The 22,540-nt window shown below is 31.6% G+C and overlaps 1 protein-coding gene across 2 annotated transcripts in view; it reads right to left on the bottom strand.

The window, feature by feature from the left end:
- Positions 1–207: 207 nt before the first annotated feature.
- LOC145669249 (putative transporter slc-17.2) overlaps positions 208–22,540 on the bottom strand; it is a 127,766-nt gene continuing 105,433 nt past the window's right edge. For both annotated transcript variants that reach the window (XM_081737570.1, XM_081737569.1), the window contains exons 7-10: positions 20,142–20,291; positions 18,647–18,779; positions 11,310–11,554; positions 208–1,479 (exon numbers count right to left, since the gene is read on the bottom strand). In XM_081737570.1, coding sequence (XP_081593696.1) covers positions 1,195–1,479; positions 11,310–11,554; positions 18,647–18,779; positions 20,142–20,291 — 813 coding nt within the window. In that variant the 3' untranslated portion in view covers positions 208–1,194. The remainder of the gene's footprint in view (positions 1,480–11,309; positions 11,555–18,646; positions 18,780–20,141; positions 20,292–22,540) is intronic.

Raw genomic sequence — 22,540 nt, 5'->3', positions numbered from 1 at the left:
AAAAGATGTTGCCACCTTACTGTATAACGAAGTTCTTGAATAACTACATAAAATATATGGTATGAAGTTTAAGGTGGTTGCTGGACAAACTCAATAAATAAATAAATAAATAAATAAATAAATATGTTAAATGTAAACTAATAGAGCGTTTAATTAATGATTATTAACCTATAGTGTACAGAGGGCCGAAGGCGTGGACGTACTAACTAGTAACTATTAAATGCTAGCCAACTTCATAGTGAATTTAAAACAGCTTTCCTATTGGAAAATATTTACTTGTAAATGCCAATATGAAAGATAAATATCTTACAAACAATGCAACTTTTCTTATATAAATGAAAATATGCTAAGCATAGTGCTATTCAACAATTAAGAATGGTAGCAGACATGTTACTCACGAGTTTTTTCATGTTTTTACTTCTCTCTCTCTCTTTCAATTCATGTCCATATACCTTATGACTTGAATTTTACATGTTGTAAAAGCTGTCAGGTCTGCTATAGCAACGTAGTTTAGTATTTAAAGCTATTGATATCCATTCATTCAAAGGAGATGAAAAAAAAAAAGAGAGAGAGAGAGAGAGAGAGAGAGAACAAAAGGACAGTCAAACAAATGAAGGCAGATTTAGATCTAAGAGAAGACTGCCCTATAAATCTGAAAGTTTCGTCTTTGTTTGATAAAATCTTCTTGAAAGATTTGTAAAATTTTAAAATTAATTTTGTTTCACAAGTTATTGAATGTTTCTTCATACATTAAATATACATATAGTAAAGATTATGGTTTTCAAGTATTGAAATTTGCTTGTAGCAAACACTTGACTATTCTGTTTCTTTATTGAAAAAAAGAAAGAAATTTACATAATTTAAGACGTTCTTTCAATAAATTAATAATCACAGTGCAGAAATAAGAAAAATAATGATATATATTTTCACTCAATTTTGCACTAAAACCAAATTTAGAGCATATAATAACACAAACAACAATAAAATAGAATACCACTATTGAAAACTTCTACATAGATAGTGGATAAACAAACACGCATACATACACACATAAAAAAAGAAAATTAGCAGTACATACAGTATTTCTGTTCTATTAGAACAGTCTCTTCTCAAATGGACAGAATTTGACGCATACAACAGCAGTAGGCGGCGATTTATCTGCGGTTTATCATGGTAGATAATGCCTCTTCATATCTAGTTGTCTCTAGTTTCACTGTCAGCAACCAGTGATGTTGATTCTAGTTTCGTTTCTTCAGTTTGTGATTTATCTACATCACTGAGAGTATCGGAATAACACTCACCACCAACTTTTGCATTCAATAAGTTTTGTTTTTTACACTCGTCCCCGCAATCCTTGTCAGATTTAGGCATAGCCCACGGTTGGAGTTCGCTACTTCCAAATATTTCATACACAAGAGCACCAAGGAAGTAGAATCCTGCCGATATATAGAGAACCACCATCCATTCGTCTCTTGTACCCTAAAGACAGATAATTAATTAATTATTATATTGCCTGTAGAGCTCACAAGTGAGGTAAAATCTTAAATGAGTACACAGTTTTTTAGTTCATTTCATTTATTCTGTTTCTTTAACCTTATTTAGTATGCAAATTATATATTTACATAAAAAGCGAAATAGATCAAACAAGTTATATACAGACAGTACTTTAACTGAAATGAATAAATGGGAAGACGAAGAGCAGGAAAAATAAAATAAATAAATTTACGTGAACGAATGCTTAATTTATGCAAAGTTTTAAAATATAAATAACTGTTATAGGTAGAAATGTGTCATTTTGAAGTAGAAAATAGGTAATTTTTAATAAGCTAATTAATTTAGCTCTTATTTTTAATAATATGTATTGTTTTAAACATTTTCTTGTCCTATCATTATACAAATTAAATTTACCCTATAACATCCGCATAAAATTGTGAAAATTATAATTTTTAACCCAGGACTGGACGTTTATTTACCTTGAGAGAAACTCGTACAAAACCACCAAAATATCAACTTTCTTTCTTCATTATAAGTTCTACTGCTGTAGTACAAATGCATTTAGATTGTGTACAGTGGTCGAAGTTAGGGATGGCCTTTTTCGAAAAATCTGTTTTTCGATTTTCGGAAATTTTATTTTTCGTTTTTTCGTTTTTCGCTTTTTCGAAAAATTTTTCGTTTTTCGTTTCTTCGAAAAATTTTTCGTTTTTTTCGAAAATTTTTTCGTTTTTCGTTTTTTCGAAAAATTTTTCGTTTTTCGTTTTCCGAAAAATTTTTCGTTTTTCGTTTTCCGAAAAATTTTTCGTTTTTCGTTTTTTCTATATGTTTTCTATATGTACCTATAACAGCACTTGCCCCCCCCCCAAACACACATCCTGGCTACGCTACTGACTGAGGGGCACAGGTTTTGAGGGAGAAATGGCGCTTCGGTACAGAATTAGGAAAAAAATATTTGTTTACCTTTGTAAAATAAAGTAGAAAATTAAAAAAGTGCTTTTAACTTACACCAGAAGTGTTCAAAGTTATGTTTTAAACGTTTACTCATTCACAAATAAACGTTAATAAATATTCATAATTAGCTTTCAATTTCTATTTATGTTAAAACTGTGTTTTGGAGTCTCTTATCTTCCATCAACCACTCAGGCACAGATGAATTTGGGACTATCAAATAATCCTGATATTGTTTAGCCTACATTACAATAGGTCTGTAGGCGGCAGTCGGGGCGTAGCGTTGCATCAAAGAACTATCCCCTTCCCCTCTTTGGCGTCGTCGCTAATTGTATAGATTTTTGCTGGATAAACACAGTGCATGTGGGCTTTCCCGGGTTCTTCCCTTTCCTTTAAATTTCTTAATTCCATTATTTTTGCTCATTAGCATTTCCCTTAGTTACGCAGTCCCATTCGAGGTCCCTCGTGGTTATATGTTTAGCGTATGCGTCTTCGGCTCGGGAGACCGGATTCGATTCCAGGCTGGAGCTCAAGTGGTTTGTATCTCATGTTACGCTGAGTTCACGTCTCTATAGTTGAGTAGGACGCTAAACCAGAACCAATATCCTCATCATCATCGGAACACATTTGCAAGGTGTTAAGCTTAAAATAAAAACTAGATTGCAATTCTTCTATTTATATGTTTTTTTTTTTTTCACTTGAAAAATATCTTGGGTCTCTTTAAACGAAGGAAACGCAACAATCATTTGAGATTTTACATTTAAAGAGAGAAAAAAATGATTACTTAGGCTTATATTATATATAATGAAACTTCTTCACTTTATAGTATAAAAATTTGAGATGGACCATTGATCTTGATACGCTCATGCAGTGGCGTATTTACGATTTTGTTTCGGGAGGGGCTTTGCCTGGAAATGTGAAAATTCTGCAAGATATTTCATTTACTTTACTATACTAAGTAAGATTTCGGGGGGGCTTAAGCCCGGAAGCCACCCCTCTAAATACGCCACTGCGGCCATGTAATTTTAAAACTAACTGATAAAAATGGCTGGAATTTTGTAAGATGCAAATAACAACAAGGGAACTCTGTCTAATAAACTCCACAGTACCAACAAATTAATAGTGTTGCCAACATAATATAAAGTTATATTTTTAACGGCACTATGCCATGTTATTACATATCTCAAATCTAAATATTAAACGATAACTTACAACACAAATTTGTTATCCAGTGTTTCATATTAAGGGCGCTGCAATATGACAAGCATCTAAACTTCAGAAACCTGATAATAGTATTAATAAAAGCATAGGCGGATTCAGGACGAACTCAACGGTGAGGAAAGAAGGTAGTGAAAGATTCTATTTTCTCTCTCACCGACTTTTGCAGCACTGGTGATTGTGAAACTCAGGGAGGTGAATGACCTTTCCCCCCTTGATCTGTCTATGAATACAAGTGAGACAGACGGTGAAATGCAAACTCGAAGTACCTTAGTGTCGAATACTATGACCATGGCTTATTTCGAATGAATACAAGAAATTGAAAATTAGACTTTTTCGAAAAATTTCTTACATAAATAGAACGTCTAATCACGTAGGTGATTCTCAAAAGACGTAAACTTCTCAGAGCCTTTACAACAATTTGATATCTCAAATCGTTCAGGGGGTATGAAAAACGTGAATACTGATAGCGATACTCCTAAAAATGACGTATTTGGGGATTGTTTGTAATTATCTTGATCCTCTTTGCTTTTATAACATTACAGAAACAGATTTTGGTACTTGTAATTACAATAAATTCTTGCAATTACATAATTTTAACCAGTGTTGCAAACTTTACCAATGTGTATCATATCTCCAGATCAGTTTGAGATATCAAATTGCTGTAAACTGCATTATTATCTTTACGTCCGTTGAAAACCTTCTATGTTGTTGGATATGATACTCATCCAAGCAGTTATCGAAATAAAATCTTTCGGGAAAAAAAGTCAAATTGCAACCCCTTACATGAAGACTAAGGAGCATGGAAGCTTCTCAGTTGCGGTAACTTGCCAATAATGGCAGAATACCTATGATGACAACTTTTTGTACCTATTTATTTGAAATAAATCATATCATGATCATAGTATGTAACACTAATGCACTGTGGATGTGCATGCCCGTCCATGTTATTAATTACTGTTATAGAAGCCTAAAACATTTGGATCTTTGTGGATGTTCGTGATACTGTAGCATCCTTAGTTTGTAACAAAATTTCAGCCTTTTTTTTATATATTATTCTAAAAGTTACAAGAGTGTAAAGATAAATAGTCCACTAAGTGTGTTCGTGTCACGTTATTTTACATTTTTACCCTAAGAGTGTTAAACACGAGTGTCACCTAAATAAATCTTATCTACCCCACTCGGGGAGGAAGGTAGAAGCTTCAAATGACACCAATAGATATGTAGACCCTATATACAACCACTTACCTCTGTTTCTTTTGTGGCTTCATCTCTGGATCACCCTCGGCCTCAATAATCTCTTCCAGTGACTGCTGTCTTGATGTTTCCTGTATAACACCAACGTGTCGTGATCTTAAATGGTACCACAAGCCAGTTGTTGAATTTCGATTGTGGATAATACTTTGACAGTAATTGCATTTTGAAGAAATACCACCATTTTCACGAGTGAAATGTTCCCATATATTCGACTTTCCCATTGTAAATACTTCCCGAAAATATCTTCTTGCAGTTAGTTCGAAACAAGCTCTGCGTTGGTAACTGATATAATGAACGTCGGTTGGGTATTCCTCGTAACGAACTAATGCTTCTCCCACTAGGCCAATAAACATATCAGAAGTGTTGATATCGTAGGACACTTGTCCTTTCTCCAAACAACAATCTTTTATTGTTACCAAAATATGCAGTCACAGCGAATATGAAACCACGTACCGTATCAGCAAAGGCGAGTACGAGATAGAAGCAGTCTCAAATAGCTATTACGATTAGAACACGCCGCATCAGCGAAATAAGATACTATTCAATTTCAGTCCAGGACTAAAGCTTATCTGTATGTAATGATGCGTTTATTTTCTTTTGTTTACAACTGCAATCAAACCAGGCAGGGAAAGAAATGTTGCTCTTTCGCAACTACAAATTTCTCTTCAGTTTCGTTTCGTCCCTTCGTGTTCCATCTCCAAACTTTGTCCTTCTGTTTCGATTGTTTTTCGTTTTTCGTTTTCCGAAAAAATTTTCGTTTTTCGTTTTTCGAAAAATTTTTCGTTTTTCGAAAAATTTTTCGTTTTTCGTTTTTCGAAAAATTTTTCGTTTTATGTTTTTCGAAAAATTTTTCGTTTTTCGTTTTTCGAAAAATTTTTCGTTTTTCGTTTTTCGTTTTCGAAAAAGCCATTTTTCGAAAAAGTATTTTTCGAAAAAATGTGGCCATCCCTAGTCGAAGTGAGACGGTATGCGGTGGTATGCCATACTGCCTCTGTTTTTCAGTGATGAAGACATACCGTCTCTGGTTTTACAATGATTAAAACATACCGTTACTGGAAAGTAGATACTAAATACCTTTAAGGGTCTTCACTACAGCGAAATTAAACTACCACTAATTTTAGTGTTTTTCTGTAATATCTTCAAAACAAATAAAAAATATTCGAAAAGCAGAAACGTAGTGAACTAGAAAATATGATTTTGCATGTGATACCTTTACCACAATTCACCTATTTGCTTTTGGTTTTCCGCTATTTACAGAACCTGCAAAAATATGCTGAATCTATTTACACTTGCAAATTGAAAGCAGATAGATGAGTTATGATCACAGTATCACCTGCAAAATAGTATTGTTTAATTCACAACGTTTCTGCTTTTCTAATATTTTTATTTGTTTCGAAGATATTACATAAAAACTCTAAAATTAGAGCTAGTTTAATTTCGCTGTAGTAAAAACCCTTAATAAATCCATTTTTATACACAGTAATTGATGAATAACTTTGCACCTAAAAGGTGAAATAGTTTCTAAGTTGACAACACCGATATTTTTCTTACCTTTATAATACCTTTTGTTGTTAAAATGAAGAGTCTGCAAACAAGTTCACCTAGTTTATATTTTGATGTGCCATATTGAATTGTTTCTTTGTTGTGTATTTGTGTGTCTTCTTGCCTTAATGCATATAAATACCATGTTTTTAGTATGGGTGGATTTAGTGATTGTCTGCTGTGGGACCACAGTCGAGTCGGGGGACCGGGAGTCCTGCGAAAATTATTAATATCCTCATTCGGTTTTGGGGCATTTTCGTGTATAATTCTCTATAATACAACATAAGGGGATTTTTTCAGAAAGTTGGAGGGAATCAAAGTCTCTCCACGCCCTCCTCCTGCGTTACTACAGAGAAGCTCTCAATTGTTTTCAGTCATTATGTACTAGAAATGCAATTTTTGAGGCAACATACCCTCACTGCATTTCAACAATTAGGTAGCCGGTATGTCGACTCAAAATCGTAATAAAACATACCGCCTCTGCTTTTTTCCCACTTCGAACACTGATTGTGTAAGTACCGCATGTTTTTGTTCAACATAAGAAAAATTATGGGACAAAATCTAGAGAAAGAAACTGACAAATAACGTTATTTTTCTGTCTCTCAGATGCGTTGTAGCAATGTAATATCAGGTAGTCTAAAAAGTATTGAATCTTTTGCGCACGAGATAGTGTTAGTGTCCCAAATCTCAGGATATATGAGTCGCAACGAGTCAGCCCTACCGTCGTATGACAGCTGATAAATAAAGTTATTAGATGTGCAAATGTGTTGAAATTCTTATAATCAGACATAAAGTATTGCGCTGTACGATAAATGAACTTTTCGCAAAACTATGTTACTTTTTACAATTTTATTTCGATAAAAGTGCAAATGCTGGACAAACCCATGAAGAAATTTGTGCTGTTTATTGGCAAGATATGTTACGAAAACTAAGAGTCGAAAGATGATTCAGTCACTTGCATTTCGGAAATTTCTTTTTATGTACTTTCTGAATTAAGAACCGAAACGACGGCTGCTTACAGCTAGTTGTTAAATAATATAATAGCATATTTTAGAAAAAAGAAATAAAGAAAGAAAAAAGACAAAGAATGTCGCACTAGAGAAAAGACAACAACAATTATATTTTTTAAAAGTAGTAAGTTTTGTCTTTCTACAGATTATCTCGGCTGGTAGCTGGTTTTGAATGTTCTCTATGGAGATTTTTAAAATTATATATCATAAGTTATTAAGACAAAAATACAATAACGCAATTTCACATGAATGTTTATTTCCTGACTTACATTGCAACCAAATGCTACGCAAGTCCAGTTCTTTCTTCATTTTTTAAAGTGTTCTAAACGAAATACTACTTTTCTTTCGCCATTTCGATGTAGAACGAAATGATGTAGCAAAATAACATTCTGGACTAATGTCACAAAAGAACTAGATGTGTTATTTACGAATGTCTAACCAGAGCTTGAAACAGCTATTAAAACATAAAGTGGAGGAAAAGAAAATACTGCTAAAGCTCCTGAACACATGGTGTATTTTTCGGAAAGTAAATTATGTTATTTCGAAAGACCATCAAGGTGCTTTATTTAAAGATATGAAATGTTGAAGTTCACATGATCTCCCTTTGTCGTCAATTCTACTGCAAATCTTCAGTAATGTAGTATGTAATAGATTGGTTCTTATTGAGAATCTAAAAGACATCTAAAGCAAAACAATAGAAATTCGGGACAACATTCATCACTGAACTTCAACTATTTACGGAATTCTGCTTACAGATTTCTGTAATACTTGAATATACCTTGTACTTTCGAACTTTCAACTCTCCCTTACAGATCTTGGTCGCGGAAGATAAAAACAGGAACAAGAAAAATAAAAGCATCAGGAAATAAAATGGGACGGACTTACCATTGGAAGAGCGATGCTGGAATACATTTTGTCAACTTCAACTTATTTACATTATTAACTAGTAGCAGACAAAGATTATTTATTTACTTATTTACATTATTAACTAGTAGCAGACAAAGATTATTTATTTACTTATTTATTTACATTATTAACTAGTAACAGACAAAGATTATTTATTTACTTATTTATTTACACTATTAACTAGTAGCAGACATAGATGATTTATTTACTTATTTATTTATTTACACTATTAACTAGTAGCAGACATAGATTATTTATTTACACTATTAACTAGTAGCAGACATATATTATTTATTTACATTATTAACTAGTAGCAGACATAGATTATTTATTCATTTATTATTTATTTATTTACATTATTAACTAGTAGCAGACATAGATTATTTATTCATTTATTATTTATTTACTTACATTATTAACTAGTAGCAGACATAGATTATTTATTTATTTATTTACATTATTAACTGGTAACAGACATAGATTATTTATTTAATTACTTATTTACATTATTAACTAGTAGCAGACATAGATTATTTATTTATTTGTTTAGTTACTTACTTACATTATTAACTAGTAGCAGATATAGATTATTTATTTATTTATTTACATTATTAACTAGTACCAGACAAAGATTATTTATTTACTTATTTATTTACATTATTAACTAGTAGCAGACAAAGATTATTTATTTACTTATTTACATTATTAACTAGTACTAGACAAAGATTATTTATTTACTTGTTTATTTACATTATTAACTAGTAGCAGACAAAGATTATTTATTTACTTATTTATTTACACTATTAACTAGTAGCAGACATAGATGATTTATTTACTTATTTATTTATTTACACTATTAACTAGTAGCAGACATATATTATTTATTTACATTATTAACTAGTAGCAGACATAGATTATTTATTCATTTATTATTTATTTATTTACATTATTAACTAGTAGCAGACATAGATTATTTATTCATTTATTATTTATTTACTTACATTATTAACTAGTAGCAGACATAGATTATTTATTTATTTATTTACATTATTAACTGGTAGCAGACATAGATTATTTATTTATTTACTTATTTACATTATTAACTAGTAGCAGACATAGATTATTTATTTATTTGTTTAGTTACTTATTTACATTATTAACTAGTAGCAGATATAGATTATTTATTTATTTATTTACATTATTAACTAGTAGCAGACAGATTATTTATTTATTTATTTACATTATTAACTAGCAGAAGTAGATTATTTATTTATTTATGTACTTTATGTATGAAAATATACACTATTAACTAATAGATTGTATCTATTATCGTTCAATTTTTTCTAACAATGACACCCATACTACAGGCACGTAGCCAAGGGGAGGGGGTCCGGGGGTTTCGGACCTCCCCCCTTGGAAACCAGAAATGAAAAATTAAGAAAGGATTGAAACGAAATGAGAAAAAGAAGAATCAGCGTTAAAAATAAAATTTAAAAAAAAAAATCTGCAGGAAGCTTTTGGTTACTCTTTCTTATGAGGAGATTTGTATTACTTGCAATACATGGTAGCGAGGTGTGCGGGATATCCTGGAAGAGTCAGGGAATTTGAAATTTCTAGAAAAGGTACGGAATTCTCAGAATTTCTGCTACTAGTCAGGGAGATTTCAAGCTTCCAAAAGCATTGTGCCGCTGTGTAATAGCGTGGACATTTTTTATCATAATTTTTCATCATCACATCCTTGCAGTATTAAACATGTTATTTCAAAAACAATTTTCTACTGCTCCTTTTAACTGTCATTTGGAACAGACAGTAGTTGACGGAATAATAAACACAAAAATTTATGTGGAGAGAAAGTTCTGTTAACATTTGATTCAACAGAGAAAGGAACGCAGATATTGCAAAATATTTTACAAGATATTATTGAGTATGTACTTTTTATAATAGTGAATATGTACTTTTTATAATAGTTGAGGTCCTACAATTGTAAAATCTTTTTCAATGCCCTTTTTATTCTTTTACTTGAGATTTCTTCACAGTTTGTTATTAAAATACTTACCAACATATCCTCATTTTATTGTCCTAACAAAACAATATATATTGATAGTAAAGTAGTTTAGATTGATCGAGCTCCTGGGCTTTCAGTATTTCATGTCACCCACCCACCCCCGTTACGAAATCCTGGCTAAACGAACCAATATATGTTCCAGTAAAATAGTTTAGAATGATCGAGCCCCTGGTGTAATGACCACAATATTTCATGTCACGGACCCTTCCCCCCTTCACGAAATCCTGACTACGTGCCTGCATACTATTTGTAATTTACAGAGCTGGAGATTGGACATTATTTATTGTTTTGGTGTGCTTAAGGTTATATATTCTTCATATATATCCATTAGTGTTTAAGGTCATACAGTATATATCCGTTAGTATATGAAGGCTTATGTGTGATTTTCTGGAGTTTTGGTAATTTCTTTATATGAGCAATAAATCTATTTCTGGCCTATCAGTAAAATGATAATACTACTCTTAATTTGATCTTAGAATCTGCAACTAGTTTATGCTTACTAAGCTACAAGTAAAAGTAAAAGCTACAAGTTGACGACGTTTCTATTTGGAGAACACTGCACTTAAATTATGTGCCTCATTTTTGTATGAAGTCTTGATTTCTTCATTTCTGATTATTGTTGAAGACTATTGAGATCTAGAGATGGAGTGTGTAAACAACACGTTCATGTGTAATAAGTGAATGTATAAAAACTACGTTCGCTATCTGATGATTTATTTAGCGAAGGTACAATGCTTGAATGTTTATCTTCCGTGTCAGTTTGGTGGAAAAGAAACTTCGAAAAATATAATATCACTGCTAAGGTAAGACATAGATTTATAAAATAGTTTTATTTTATTATTATTTTTCTTATCAAATCAACCACTTACCTGAGGAGTGAGGTGTCCAACTAAAGTTGGTGTTACAATGCCTGGTATGACACCAATAGTATTAGAAATGCCAGTAAGAAGACCAGAAAATTGTGGTGCTAAATCCAAATAACTCAATAAATATCCGCCAACAAAGCCAAAATCTGCGATTGTCTGTCCTATTGAGATAATGGCTACGGCAAGGTACTGATTATGACAAGATAACAGTCCCATGGCTAACATACTTATCCCTGGAAGAATGGTACCTGGAAGAGAGAGCAAAAACCATTATTTACAATTTTATTTAATTCAAACGCACTCATATTCACTTTCTATCTTATAGAGTAGTAATAATGCTTAGAATCTGAACTTCATAAAAAGATATGCCTATTTCTTTTTACTACTTCATTATGTATCTTACACTAACAACAAAATCCTTTTTAAAGAGAATTTCATATTGTCTCTCCGCTCAACATCTACTATTATGGAATTTTCTAATTTCATACAAAATGAAGCTATACACTATTCAGGGAGAGAGAAGAGAGAGAGAGAGAGAAAAAAAAATTGAAAGAATGAAAGAGAGAGGAGGTGAAACAATGTTCGAGCAAAATTTTGAAGACATTTAACATTTCACATTTTGTGCCTTCATTAAAAAAATAAATGAATAAAAATAAAAATAAAAACTGTGCAGGAAACAAAGAGAGTTTGCAGTAGAAATTGTAAAGGAAAATAATATGTTGATTTTGAAAACTGTTATCTTAATGCAGTATATACCATAATCTTAATATCTTCGCACATACTCGATTCTGAAAGACGGTTTCCACTGTTACCGAAATCAAAACTTCAAAAACTTTCTAGGAACTTTTCCATTACTTGTTTCTATCGTTTTCAAGAACATTTTTCTAACAATACTTTTTTTTTTATTTGTTGTAATGCATTTAAAACAATTTAATGTAACAATTACAGAGATAACAGACACGTCTACAATAGATACTACATTTTATCCGTTATAATGTAACCTAGAGACCGAAACCAATCACAACTAGATTTCATAAGTATGACGGAACAAATGATGCACTATATGCACAGTGAACAGAAAGAAGTATTTTTATTGCCCTTGTTACGGATGTTTTATGCTAGATATATTATAGTGAACTAAAATTATAATCCCAAAACGAATGTAATTTGTAAATATTCAAATTTTGCATTTTGTAAATGAATGTAAATAATTTTAATCTGGCTTGAATAAGAAATACCAACTCTCTGAATTGAATGTATTAAGTCAGAGCTACATCCAAAATCATTCAAATTATAGAGGCAAGCCTAAAACTTAAAACAGTTATGATTTTACGATTAGATCATAGATGCTGCAAAATTTATCAACTTTATATTAAATTATCATTACTGGTTTCACGCAAGTTTTCCTTATCAAATGTTGATCGAAAGATTTCTTCTTTCTTTCAACGTGAAGATAATAAAAGATTTCTTCTTGTATTACCTTCACGTTGAAATCGACTATGATTATGTATTTTCGAAAATTATCGAGTAATTTTCTAGTTCTTCATTGACTCGGTCCCTATTCAGATCTTGTGTTTCTCCGTTAGAATCGAAACTCCTTTCACTGAATTGTATTACTCATGGTTTTAAACGTTTGGGAGTTTTCCAGCATGATCTAGTAAATTACACTATCTTTAGAGCTCCTGACGAACTCTGAAAACTGTGGAAGTGTTTGCAGATCTGAAGATTAAAAATAGCGTGGTTGCGCTCCAAAAGTAGCGGATTTGAACTATTTGTAGCCCAAATATAAAAATGAATTATTTTGCAGCCATACACTTTTACTAATCATTCGATTTAATGGAAACACTTAGAGTTAGAAATACATCGGATGTTTTGGTTGGCAACGGTCAGACGACGACTGCAATGTTGGCAGTGCTGTCTGCTGTGTAGGGCCAACTCCATATTATGCTAGAAGCAGTAGAACTAAAGAGTGAAATATACTGGCAGACTGTGATAGAATAAAATGGGTATCCTTCCTGATTTCTAAGGAGACATGTTTGCTTAAGTCAGTTTTGTGGGCCCTGAAATACACTTTACAACGTTTACAGTATACTTTTTCGCAGTTATTCCTCTTAAATTTATTTGCTAAATTCTTTATCTGGAAGCCACGAATTTTGGAAGTTTTCTTGTAAATCCACTTACTCATTATGTTAATATGGACAATACAGGAACACAACTAAATTTGCTATGTTCATGTTTACACAGCTCCGCATAATCGTTAGGCCTAGGCATTAACAGATACAGTAACACGGTTAGTGATATTGCTACAACGCAAACTTAACTGTTGTCAGATCTCGAGATTAAAAAAGTACTAAAACAAGAATTGAACTAGTATAAAATATGTTAGCTTTAATAAAACGATTGTTCATTATGAATGGAATAATCAACAAAACTTTTATTGTATTATATAAATCTAATAATTTGTGATTTCACATATGAAAATAAGAAAGTAGCGTATTCTTAAGAGTTATATAGCCTGCAGATAATTAACAGTAGCCCAAAAAGTAGTGTGTCGTCTAATTTAAAATTTTAGTAGGGGGTGTACTTAAAAAAATCGCCCAATCCGCTACTTATAGCCCAATTTGGCAGCACTGTATTGAAACATTGTGCAATTCATCAACATGCGTCAAAATTATTATTATTATTTTATTTTATTTTACAACTTTCCAGAATATATCTCTTTTTAGGATGTATACCTGATTTCAACGTTGATTTTAAAGTGGCAGAGTACCATGAGTAGCTAAATATAAATAGGTTCAATCATGTCAATCATGTCAAAATGATCATAATAAAGTCTGGCCATTTATCTGTGGCCTTGGTAGTTGAGCACAAGTGTGCAAAAATGTTGTCTATTCCTCATATTTCTAGCCTCACACAGTATGGAAAGAGCAAATGCCAAAACAGACTTGACCGATCTAATAGTGGGATCTCAAATTACAATACATGGTCTCTATTAGGGCAATGTCTGGACATTGGAGCTGCTTGAAGGATGTCAGGATAGAACCTAGTGTCCTTGGTCGCGTAGCTGTCGAAACCATGATAGAAGGTCATGGCACTAATTCCTGTATTTTCTACGTTTATGATCAGTTGGTAAGGCATGGATAAAGTATGTTCGAAGCTACGAAGCAATAAGGATAAATTGCGCATTGGTTGGTTGGTTGATGACTGGGTTGGAATTTAGTGTCACTTTTAGCGCCGAGGTTATATAAGAGTGGACCTACAGCATGTGGGATCCGAATCACATGAGTTCCCACCGCGTCTTCCGTGCCTAAGGCGCGTACAATAACTATAACTACGGGAGAACTCTCATACACTGTGCAATTAGTAGGTTCTAGATCAATGCAACGCCAGTATGAATATCATTATTTCACAGTAAGTGCAACAAGCAACAATTCTACAATTTGTTTGTTGCTAGTTATTCAACTTCCTAACACCTATATAAGTAACAAATGAATTCACTATCTGATCCAAATAATAGAAATCACCTTATAAAAATAGCAATATGACTAACTCTATCTGGTTGGACTCCAGGCCACAATGTTCTTTAAAAAAAAAATCCCGTTTCCTTTCATATCCCCATTTCATCAATTATTTAATAGTCATTAAATAACCATTCCTATCCTTTAGCTTAAAGGGCATAACCGTGGGACGTAGAACTATTGTAACTAACTCTAGGGTTAAGGAATTCGAGGTTCATCGCCGCAGAAATAAAAGAATACCAGTGGATTCTATCATGTGCTAAAGTAATCGATTTGGGATTTGTAAACCTTCTCGAAGATCTCTTTTTATATTACTTTTTTATCTTCTAGGCCTACTCAAAGACCTTTCAATAATAGGCCTATACACCCCGCGGGATTTTCATATAAAGACCCGTCGTCCTCATCTTAAACGTATCGATTTAATGACTCGTATAATAACCGGTGAAACACATATATTCCCGCATTAGGTGAGTCTCCATTCATCCATTTGTTCGTCCTTTTTGGGTTCAAAAATATTACGTAAGACTTCGTTTTCTAATACCCTTTGCTTGTGTTTATCCAGTAATGTTAATAACCAATATACTTACGGACAATATGTAACGTGCTAAAAGTTTGACATAGATTAATATATATTCATTTTTGTAATTAAGGTGAATTGTAAAATCTTATCATCTTGTATTTTAAAGTAAATCGTTATCTTTTCAACCACATCTAAGGTTTCAACTATATCAGATTTCAGTCTATTGATTTTCTATCTCTACTTTACTTTATTGACTACAATACTTCCATCACTTTGATTAAATAGTTTCTGCTTATCATTACTGGCTTGATTTTTTCTACACTTGCTTTCAAGCTGATATCTTTACATTCTAGAGTATATTGACATTTCCTTACACTGATTTTACATCATCCCCTATCAAGTGTATATGAGCAACTGGCTAAAACCAACCAATGTTAACTCCTTGGTTGCTACTTCCGGTTTACACGCATTCTAAACCAAAGTTAAACAATAATGATGATACGGGTCTTTCTGTTTCAGATTATGGCGAATTTTGAATTCTATCTTGCTGTTACTTCCATTGGGACAGGTCTTTACTAGTTTTACAATCTCCTTGGGAATTCCAAATTAATACAAGATAGTATACAGCTTTTCTTCGAACCAAATCATGTTTTCTATAGTCTATAAATAATTGGTGTCATCACAAAACTAATTATTTAAAAAAATATTTTCCGATATAGAATACGTGGTTTATGACCTTTTGTGCTTGAAACCTCATAACTGCTCTCCCATTACTTCATCAGCATAACAGGTTGAGCGTGCTACAAGAATATCTATATTTAAGTGACAGGTTGCGAGTAATGAAATTTTGCGATAATTACTGTAACCCGTTTCGTCTCGTTTCTTAATATAAACACTATGCTAGACTTTTATCATTTCTTCTTTCTTCCGCATTAGACGGATTAGCGTATGTATTGTACGATTAGATGGGCTCCTCCCCACCTTAAGTAGTTCAGCTAGAATGAAATAGGCTCCTGGCGACCTGTCACTCTTCAGCTTCCTAATAGTTGTTTCGGATCGCTCTTCACTTTAAGATTCTGCAGTTTTTACTCCACTGTCATTTTCCTATTTTCTCCGTGTACATTTAATTCATTGAAACGCATTTTCCCTCCATCTAGAACGTTCCAGGAATCTTTCCACATTCATTCTACATTATATTCAGACTGGAATGATACCTCTGAATCTGTTTAGTCCATTATGTTATTGATTCTGTTACTTTCCTCTATTTCCATAATTCTTTCTTTCTTCCATGTACCACATCTTCTTGCGCCTAAAAGTAAGGATAGCCTTGAATTTATAATTTTCATATGTTGCAGCGTTTAAAATGGCTTATCCTTCTTTTTTTTTGTTCCTTTATGTTTTTACACTCTTCATCGAACTACAATTTATTTCTCTTTCCGTTAACATACCCTATACTTCCTTCAGGTGCTATCTTAACGGTGTCGCGCATGTTTCTCCATGTCTCATTTACTCCTGCTTTGATCTCACTATCACGCTCTTCCGTTTTTTTATTATTATTATTATTATTATTATTTTACTAAACTTTGAATCTGTTATAAATCCTTCTAACCTGAAAATCATATTTGATGTCTTGATTATAGAGTCTTTCAACATGAAGGTTTAAACCGTTTACAACTTCTGCAATTCTCCTGATTACCAAAAGTCTCTGGTCTATTTTCGAGATCATGAGGTTGGGATTTGGATTGTGACATGCATATCTGTATGTACGAATGTCCATAATATTCGTGCGCCCCCTTTGATCAGTTAACATATACTCAATTTCATTTCTCGTGGAACTTTCTGGAGAAGTTAAAGTACGGATGTTTTATGCTAGATATATTGTAGTGAACTAAAATTATAATCCCAAAACGAATGTAATTTGTAAATATTCAAATTTTGCATTTTGTAAATGAATGTAAATAATTTTAATCTGGCTTGAATAAGAAATACCAACTCTCTGAATTGAGTATTAAGTCAGAGCTACATCCAAAATCATTCAAATTATAGAGGCAAGCCTAAAACTTAAAACAGTTATGATTTTACGATTAGATCATAGATGCTGCAAAATTTATCAACTTTATATTAAATTATCATTACTGGTTTCACGCAAGTTTTCCTTATCAAATGTTGATCGAAAGATTTCTTCTTTCTTTCAACGTGAAGATAATAAAAGATTTCTTCTTGTATTACCTTCACGTTGAAATCGACTATGATTATGTATTTTCGAAAATTATCGAGTAATTTTCTAGTTCTTCATTGACTCGGTCCCTATTCAGATCTTGTGTTTTCTCCGTTAGCGCGCTCATATTGATGACCACTACATCGCACTATCGACCCTTTAATTCAATATGCATTCCATCATTCAAGAATTCGACTCTCAAATGTTGTCTACTATTTCTAATCAAGAACACAATAAAGGCGATACAGTTTAGCACAATGTATTTTAGTATCGTCCCAGGTTAACGTACTATATAATCAGTAAGTTGTCTTAAACATATTGTTCATCACTGAGAAAAAGGTAAGCATTGAACTCATGAGGGGACCATAGACCCAGAATCGTTTTGCGAAATAATCTCAAGATATTGAAGTAACACTTCCATAAGATTCCACGAAGTAATACTTCCATTGAAGATATTTTGTAAAGGAAGCAACCCAGCTGTTTCGTGAAATCAATAGTTTATGCTTGCAGAAATAATTTATTTTATATTAATTTAGTTTAGCCATAATCAACGAGAAACAGACTACTTCGAGCTAGTAAAAATGTTCCAATTTTGATGCATAATACTCTCTCTTCAGTAGAAATCCAACTTTGAAGAATGTAACTCAACCAGAATAAATTGTATGGTTTTTAATATCTATAATAAGCTATATGATAGCGAGTTACACAAAAATTTTAATAATAGGTCATTGTTGAAAGGGAATATGTTCAATTATATTTACATGGCATATATTCCCTTTTAACAATGACTGATTGTTTTATGCTATTATATTGCTTATATGTTATTATGTTTATTATATTTTAAAATTTAATTGTTATATTTTAAATTAGGTTATTATATTTTAAAATTTGGTTTAGGTAATCTGTTTCTTCAATTTAATAATTGATTTAAATCTGATCTAAACTACCTTGATTTGAATCAATCCACCCTGACTTTAATATTTTTACACAACATGTTAGCTTTTCATTCATGATGGATAAAATGGAATGAAAATTTAAGCAAAATGTTAAGAAAAGTGTAATAACTAATTTATTTTATACTCACCTATTGCATGATAAATTTTACGTAAGTTTGTCACAGAAATAGTACCCTTTTTCCTAAAATAGTCGAAGCTATAACCAATGAAAACTCTGATAATGATAACTCCTGCATACGGCATTGCTGAGAGAAGACCATTCTGAAATTATATTTCAAAGTTGAGTGAAAAAAGAAAATACATAAGTATCTTCAAGTCTTCTAAAAATATTATTTTATCTACCGTGGTAGATCTAAGATTCCTATTACGATAGATATATAGTAATCTAGTGCATATTTATATATCTAACACGATAAAAACATTTAAAAAAGTACTTCTTACTGAACAAAAGATGAACTTGGATAACGTAGTCAATAAATTCTCCACTCAAAAGCATTCGTCACTATGCAATAAAAAGTAACAATGTGAACTATATGGTTATGAAAATAAATCATGTCATATTGTTGAAATTTGTATAAGGCTATTTCAAACTATGTAGTGATTTAAATTAAATATACAAAATTTACAATCACTTACTTCTTCCTAATATTATGGAATGAACAAAATAGAGAGATAACCCTATGTATTCATATAATTAGATTCTAGAATGTACGTAATATCTATTATACTTTGAAACATGAGTTTGTTGATAACTGTGAACTCAAGAACAACTGAAACATTATATATCTTTTGGCTATTTCTTCAGTTCATGTCACATGTTATGAAATGTACGTTATCTATATTTCCTCTTTCATATAACAAGCAGTGTGTATTTAGGCATATAAGTTAAGTATAGTACGTCTTCAACATTTTACAATATTACAAATTTAGAGACTGACCACTGTTACAGAAGAGACGTTTCTAATTCATAGAAATATGTAGTTTAATGGTAATATTTTGTATCTCTAGAAAATAAGTTAGTTGTGGCTTTTAAAAAAAATCGTCAAATGTATTGTACACCAACATTTTAAAATTGTTGAAGTAAGAACCACATCAAATATGAGTCCAAACATATCTCTTTGACTTTATAGATCGTATATTTATAGATCGTATATTTAACTTTCCAGTCTTTTCAGATAACTGTTTCCATTAAATACATTCCTAACATATTAAACCTTATACAGTGTCCAGTTTGTTACTATAAATTTTATACTCAAATAAAGTTTTATATATATATATATATATATATATATATATATATATGCAGTATATTATAAATACAATAATATGGGCAGGTTGTGTAACTCTATCTTCAAGAAGTACTTAAGTACCATCAATCTGTAAGTTACTTTACTTGTGTAAACAACTGAAGATGCTTTTAGAAGTCACATTTTGAAAGATATACAACAAAAGTTCTTCTCAGTTTTATCACCATTTGTCAAAGTTTACACGGAGATTTATCAATATTTCTTGTTAAATTTAATCTTAAATTTGTTAACATTTTGTTAATTATGAGAAGACGGACGGGATTCGTGGAGTCTTTCTAAGGTTAATACAATCTTTATAATGTAAAATATAACTTACTTGATGAATATCGAAATATAGAACTTCTTTCATGAAAAGAGGTAGATTGACTGCTAGAGTGATGAAGCCCCATGTTTGACAGAAATGCGCTACGTTATATGCATGTACTGGAACAGACAACGCAATAGCTTTCCACGGTACCACAAGTGGCTGCAAAAATAGATAAAACAAAAAGACTACAGAATAGCTTCAGAGTACATCTAACCTAATCTTCTACCATGACATTCAGTAATGTTCTTATATTTTTGTACTTAAGTGAAACCTGTGATTGTTAGCCCGATTGTTATGCCAGCTGCCAGGTGGGTATTTTTTTATCGCAAATTTCTGAATAAAAAGGCAAGTTATCAATTATTATGTGCAAATTCTCATTGCGTATCATTAATTAACCTAAAACACATCTGTTGCAGTAATTTTACGACAACAGTGTTGCCAGGGGCCGCGACTCTGCCAAAAACACCCATTTTACGAACTTGCTTTTTTTTTTTTTTTTTTGCATGGCTCACTGCATGAACTTTGTCACACTTTTGCACCAATAGATAAATGTTGATGCATACTGCACATATACACAGGGATTCCTCCACAGGAAATCAGTTTTCTGCAACTGAATATTGGTTTTCTTCAATTTGTACATTTTTTATTTTACACTTTCGGTATTTTCTTTCGTTACTACACAAAAACGTTACAAATTCCAACATTGGTCGTGATCTCAAAACTATCTACATGGAACACGCTTACATTTGTTAAAAGTCTCAGGTCTTTATCGTTCTTGGTTCAAAAGGTATACGCAATCAAACTTTGGGTTGCGCAACTTTACGGACACATTGTAGCATATTTAACCAAATTTATTCTAAAAGTTACTTTTTGCGACCATTTGTATATGTATTTGATAAAATTTCCTGAAACTTTTCTTGACAACTAATGTTACGAAGGTATTATTTCTCTGTAAAAAGCTATCTAAATATTAATACATGCATCCTATTGTATAATTTTATATGGATCAAAATCTACAAAGGTAGCTTTATATTAATAGAGTAGAATTATGACTAGAAGATCTGTTTTTCATCGTTTAGTAATGATAGTAAGTCAATTTGGTAAATAACAAGATAACGATTTCGAAACACCGAAAAACCGAGCTGAATTATCTCATAATTCTCATTAACCGAGCTGAATTATCTCATTGACATTAGTGGTATCGTATCTTAAACATCGCGTACAGTATGTATTATATAATCAGTTAAGTTCGTCACAGTATAGTGTCTTATCGGGTGTACCACAAGGTTCAAATCTTGGACCATTACTTTTTCTGTTGTTTATCAATGATTTGCCTCGAGTTATAAAATACTCCAAATGTTTGTTGTATGCAGACGACATGAAATTGTATAAAGAAATAAAGAACAACGGTGATGTAATCAAGTTACAAATGGATTTAGGTAGCTGTTACAGATGGAGTATTGACAATAAATTGCCTTTTAATATAAATAAATGTTCGGTAATAACGTTCTCGAGAAAGGTAACCCTACCTAATTCCAATTATTCTATGAATAACATTATAATACAAAGAGTTAGACATGTAAATGATTTAGGCGTCCTTATAGATTCTAAACTATGCTTCAATCAGCATATACATAAAATGATTAATGAGGCATAAAAATCTTTAGGATTTTTAATTAGAAATACAAATGAATTTACTAACATAAGAGCTTGTACGGTTTTGTTTAATAGCTTAGTACGTAGCAAGTTAGAGTATGCGTCAATAGTATGGACTCCTTACTATAAACAACGGGAAAGAAATATTGAAAAAATACAAAAGAAGTTTTTACGATATTTGTATTTTAAAATGTACAGGGTGAATTCCTATGACATGAGAGTTTCTTACAGCAAATTATTAGACATTTTTAAATATTCGCCATTAACTATACGAAGAGAAATATCTCAATTGATTTTCTTATTTAAATTGGTGAATGGCGTTATAGATAATCATGAATGCATAAGTAAGTTAAGTTTTAACACTGCCAAAATGAACTTACGGACTAGATCGCTATTTTATACTGTAAAATCTAGAACTTCTATGCATATGAATTCCCCCCTAATTAGAAGTTATCGAAATTATAATAATGTATCTAAGGAAAGTCCAGAGATTGATCTTTCTTTGCCATACACTTTATATTTGAAATTATTAAAACAAACATTAGATAAGAGGTGTGTCAGATGATTATTAAAATATTGTATATATTGTATAATTTTCTCTATTATATCCTTTATATTTGCAATTGTTGAAACAAATATCAGACAAGCAATGCGTCAGATGATTATTCGAACATTGTATACATAGTTCTTTTTTTCTGTTACGTTATAGATGTAACATTGTTTTTGTTTATCTTTACACCAATGCCAATCAA

This window comes from Thermobia domestica, chromosome 13 (assembly GCF_964235325.1).
Source record: "Thermobia domestica chromosome 13, izTheDome1.hap1.1, whole genome shotgun sequence".
In the NCBI taxonomy this organism is placed as follows: domain Eukaryota; kingdom Metazoa; phylum Arthropoda; class Insecta; order Zygentoma; family Lepismatidae; genus Thermobia; species Thermobia domestica.
Note: the sequence above shows the minus strand (reverse complement) of the source record. Positions and strands in the feature narration are given on the sequence as shown.